General features: G+C 39.0%; 1 protein-coding gene across 1 annotated transcript; it reads left to right on the top strand.

The window, feature by feature from the left end:
- Positions 1-432: 432 nt before the first annotated feature.
- Positions 433-2,271, top strand: LOC121398995 (serine/threonine-protein kinase YPK1-like). Its single transcript, XM_041578726.1, has 2 exons — positions 433-908; positions 1,968-2,271. The coding sequence occupies exons 1-2, from the start codon at positions 711-713 to the stop codon at positions 2,133-2,135; spliced, it is 366 nt and encodes a 121-aa protein (XP_041434660.1). The 5' UTR covers positions 433-710; the 3' UTR covers positions 2,136-2,271.
- The last annotated feature ends 2,464 nt before the right edge of the window (positions 2,272-4,735 follow it).

Here is a 4,735-nt window from a genome sequence, read left to right on the forward strand (position 1 = left end):
CAAGGTGAAAAACCCTTATGTCACTCTTCCCACTTTTTATATCTAATACTATTATTATTGGGTACTCAATAGGAAGAACATTGGCTTCCCACTAGTCACACCAAACCATTTACTGGTTCATGCCATTAAAGGTTGCTCCATCCAAGTTTTAATGCTCTGTGGGAAGTTGAGACAACAAAATGTCATGTTCCACTAAATATTAGGGCTCAGGAATAACATATTTGCCATAGCTATATATTGATACGCTTGCATTTATGAAACTGATTTAAAAACTGATATAAAATGTATAATTTATTTTAATCTTTACAGGTTCTACTCCGCTTGTATGGTTCTAGGACTGCAGTTCTTACATGAGCACAATATCGCCCATAGGTAAGTAATAATTAAGTCTTATATTTATGTCAGACCTTTTATATTATACATATTTTTGTTGAACCAATATCTTATAATGCACTTCTATTTGATTTGCAGAGATCTAAAACCAGAGAACATATTGCTGTATGGTGATGGTTATGTCAAAATTGCAGACTTTGGGATCAGCGAATTAGGTAAGATTTGTAACATATACACGGATAAGCAGTTGAGCATTGGTCATATATGTTATTGTAACCAGAGGTAGACAGAGGGGCACAGTACAACAACCTGCTTTGTGTCATATACTGGGTAGATAATTAAAGACCTGCAGTGACTTCTGCTCTTCTGTTCAACCAATGAATATAACTTTTATATGGATAAACTTTTTAACTTACTGCTTTCTTTCTGCTTCAGGAATGAACTTTGACACCATAACCAATGGCGAATGTGGAACCATCTTCTATAAGGCCCCAGAATTATTCCGTGGTCAATACACAAGATCAGTAGACTGGTGGGCACTGGGAGTGACCATTTATGAACTGCTCACTGGAATCGTAAGTATCTATTTAGAGTACAAAGTGGGCAATCACTGATAGAGTTTTCACAAATCCATTTTTAACTACATTTAGTAGTTCTGACTTCTGCTCTGTGTTCTGAATGTACTGACAGGCATGGTATCACCATAATCAGCTCCATGCACTGATAGGCCAATGATACACCAGAGATTTGTGCCTGAGCAGAAATCAGAGGCTCAGCCTTTTTTTTTGGCCTGTTTGTTTACGACTGCCAAAAAAATGCCTAATGCACCACAGGCCTTAGGGTGAAAATGATCCTCTCAGAGTATTTTGGAAACCTATTTTTTTGTTGCCACTTATTGTATAGAGGAAATTCAGAAAAATCTACAAATGGATCATTATCACCCTCATAACATGGGAAACCTTGACATGGTTTTTAGCTTGAAATTTAAAAATGTATTTACTACTAAATTTCCAATTAGTAAAGTATATGGTGCAGATGCAGGTGTTAGCTTCTCGAACAAATTAAAATTGCCTTCAGGCATCAGGGCAGATTAGCAAACAAAATCACATAACTTTAAAGAATATTTCCTATAAAGAAAACATAATTTGCAGGAAAAAAAACATAAATTTTTTTCTTATTTTAAAAGGGCCTATAAAGGACACATACAAAAAAATAATTAAAAACATAAAATGTACATAGTGAAAATGTAATGATTATGAGTTAATTTTTGAAAGATACTATTAGATATCAAGCAAATACAAATTATCCGGAAACCCGTTATTCAGAAAGTTCCTAATCAAAGAAAGGCAGTTCCAAACTAAGATAGAATTAATCCTTATTGGAGGCAAAACCAGCCTATTGGGTTTATTTAATGTTTATCTGATTTTCTAGTAGACTTAAGGTATGAAGATCCAAATTACGGAAAGATCTGTTATCCGGAGAACCCCAGGTCCTATGCATTCTGGATAACAGGTCCCATACCTGTACCTTCTTTGTTGGCTGCTTGGTTGGGAAAATCCTATAGAACTTATAAGTTATAGACCTTTACTTGTATCCAAACTCAACACTTTGGTTTTTTTTTGTTGTTTTTTCAGGTACCATTTAATGGAACAACTACACTTGAAATTTATGTAATCATCAAAAGTGAGGAGCCAAAATATCCAGAAGATATAACTGAGGATACGCTCAGTATATTAGTAAATGTAAGTTCCAAGCATGATTTCAGTATGTTGGGTTGGTATGAGAGTTCTGCACAAAAGTAAAGCCTTTCCATTATTACTTACCCTATGCTTATATTTGTCCTTACTACTATTCAATAAAAGTACTTAAGTACCACAATTTGTTTTGCAGCTCTTAAAGAAAGATGCACAGCTTCGCCTTGGGACAGGTGAACATGGTACAGAGGAGGTGAAGAAGAGTCCATTCTTTGAGGTATGTTATTCTGGTATCCTGCATGCCACATTCACTTATTTTTGCTCATACCCACTATGAGCTAATGATTTTGTCTTTATTGCAAATCTGCATACTTTGAATAGATTAATAATGTACATTCTATTTCTCCTGTTTTTATAGGGATTAGACTGGGTGGCTCTTGAAAATAAAGAAATCCAGCCCCCATTTATCCCTGAAAGAAGACCACACGAACAACCAGAAGCAGAACTCGAATTAAAAACGGAGGTTAAAGCAAAACTGTGGGAAGACACCCAATGGGGATTAGATGACCTGAAATACCCCATGGGTTCATCTTCTGATAGCGAAACATAAACCTACGTGGGCTGCTTTTTACTCCCAGCCCTGGTGCATAGGCAGCACAAGCTATACATTTGTTAAAAATGTATATATGTCTATTTTTATTTGTATAATGCTCACAAACCCCTGTCAATCACTGGAAGCAACATTTCAAACACTATCGGAATATAGCCAAATCTCTTATTATAAACTCAACATCAACAAAACCCAAGGATTACCCCTAAGAACCCCAGCAAAACCAACTAACCCAACTGAAACAGAAATGGATGGATCTACAAAGAACACAAAGCAATCCATCCACTTACTACAACAACAGCCCTGATGATCTGCAATTGCAGACAACAAAGAACTGGAACCTAAATGGACTAGAAACAATTGGACAACTATTTCAGTTAAACACACAAGTCATATGAAGACCTCTAAACCCAATTGAACCTACCAAAGCACCACCTACATAAATATCTGCAAATAAGACACCTCCTATCACCATGGCAGAAGAAAAGATTATCTAGATCAGTGCTGTCCAATTTATATGGTACAGAGGGCCGGAATTTTTCTAATCTACATGGTGGAGGGCCGATACTGGAAGCCAGTATTAGCCACTCCCTGTTTTTAGACCACACCCACTTTAAACCACACCCATGTTACCACAAGACCATGCCTGCATTAATAGCAAACCAAAAAAACAGATGGTTGGTGCTCACTGCAGGGATCAGGGCTGGAACTAGGGGTAGGCAGAGTAGGCAGCTGTTTAGGACGCAATCATTGAGGGGCGCACTTTTAATCGGGTTTTTTTTCAAGCATTTATTTAATAATTTGTTTCAGTAATCTTGGTCACTTAGTCGGGTGGAATCCCCTTCTTTCACCTTCTCCCTCTTGCCAGCAAGTAATAGCTCCTTTTGTGCGGAGGGCTGTATGATGGATGGCTGTTGGGCTTGCTGGTATAGGTATGGGGGGGCAGTTTAATTGATGGCTGTTGGGCTAGCTGGCACAGGTATGGGGGGGCAGTTTAATGGATGGCTGTTGGGCTTGCTGGCACAGGTATGGAGGGGCAGTATGATAAATGGCTGTTGGCACAGGTACAGGGGGCTATATTATGGATGGCTGCTGGGCTTGCTGGTATAGGGGGCAGTAATATAAATGAAAAATGTTGTACATTTTCTTGCTTTATTTACCATCACTGTAAAGGAGGTAAATGGTAATGCAGGACAGGGGGCGCTGATTGAAACTCTTGCCTAGGGTGCCAAACTACCTTGGCCCGGCACCGGCAGGGATTCCACTCATGTGAAAAAAGTTAAGTCATATTAAGACATACCCTTAAATCCATATGCCTCCTCCTCCCCTGTGTATAATACAGTACCCCAGTATATGCTTAAACACCTTAGGGGCCACTAACAATGGTTTTCTAATGCTAACAAACCCCCAGAACAAATACCAGACTTATGTTCCATTGGGATCATAGGGCAGGCAGAGTATGGCAAACACAGGGTGCAAAGAGCAGGCAAAGTATGACACACACAGGGAAGGAAGACAGAACAGAGCAGGAGACAGGGAAATCAGGAGCAGTCTAATATGTACTACATACAGTGACACAGTGCTGGGGCCCCATTAGCATTTTATATAAAGTGTGAACAGGTGAACAATGTGGCAGTTTCAGTCTGGGTCTCAGGTGGAACAGTACAGGGCTGTAGGGGTGTGAACAATAAAGGTGTCACAGGTGTGAACAATACAGGGGGGATTACATGTGTGAACAATACATGTGATTACAGAGTGAATTTGAGGTTTAAACTATGCAGGGGCCAGTTAATCTCTGTAGTGATACCTTTTAATGCTTACAAATGGTAAGAAGAAATAGCAGGCAGACTTTGATGTGGAGGGCCACATAAGGGGGGTCACCAGTTGGACAGCCCTGATCTAGAATGTACAGTATAATTACCAGTCACCCATCAACTGAGAAGATACAGAATATCACCAAGTGGAACAAGACCTACAAATTACCACATCATTACCACTCCTCCAATGGATACAAGCGGCAAATCTCCCCTCAAATACTCCAAGTGCACCAACCACATGGAAAACCAAAAGAAAATCTTATACAGATGGTACAAAACAC

This window comes from Xenopus laevis, chromosome 9_10S (genome assembly GCF_017654675.1).
Source record: "Xenopus laevis strain J_2021 chromosome 9_10S, Xenopus_laevis_v10.1, whole genome shotgun sequence".
Lineage (NCBI taxonomy): Eukaryota > Metazoa > Chordata > Amphibia > Anura > Pipidae > Xenopus > Xenopus laevis.

Excerpts from the sequence above, each read along its gene's own strand:
- LOC121398995 (XM_041578726.1), top strand. The coding sequence starts at position 711 with ATGAATATAACTTTTATATGGATAAACTTTTTAACTTACTGCTTTCTT. Across the intron at positions 909-1,967 it reads ATGAACTGCTCACTGGAATC|GTACCATTTAATGGAACAAC; the intron begins GTAAGTATCTAT and ends TTGTTTTTTCAG.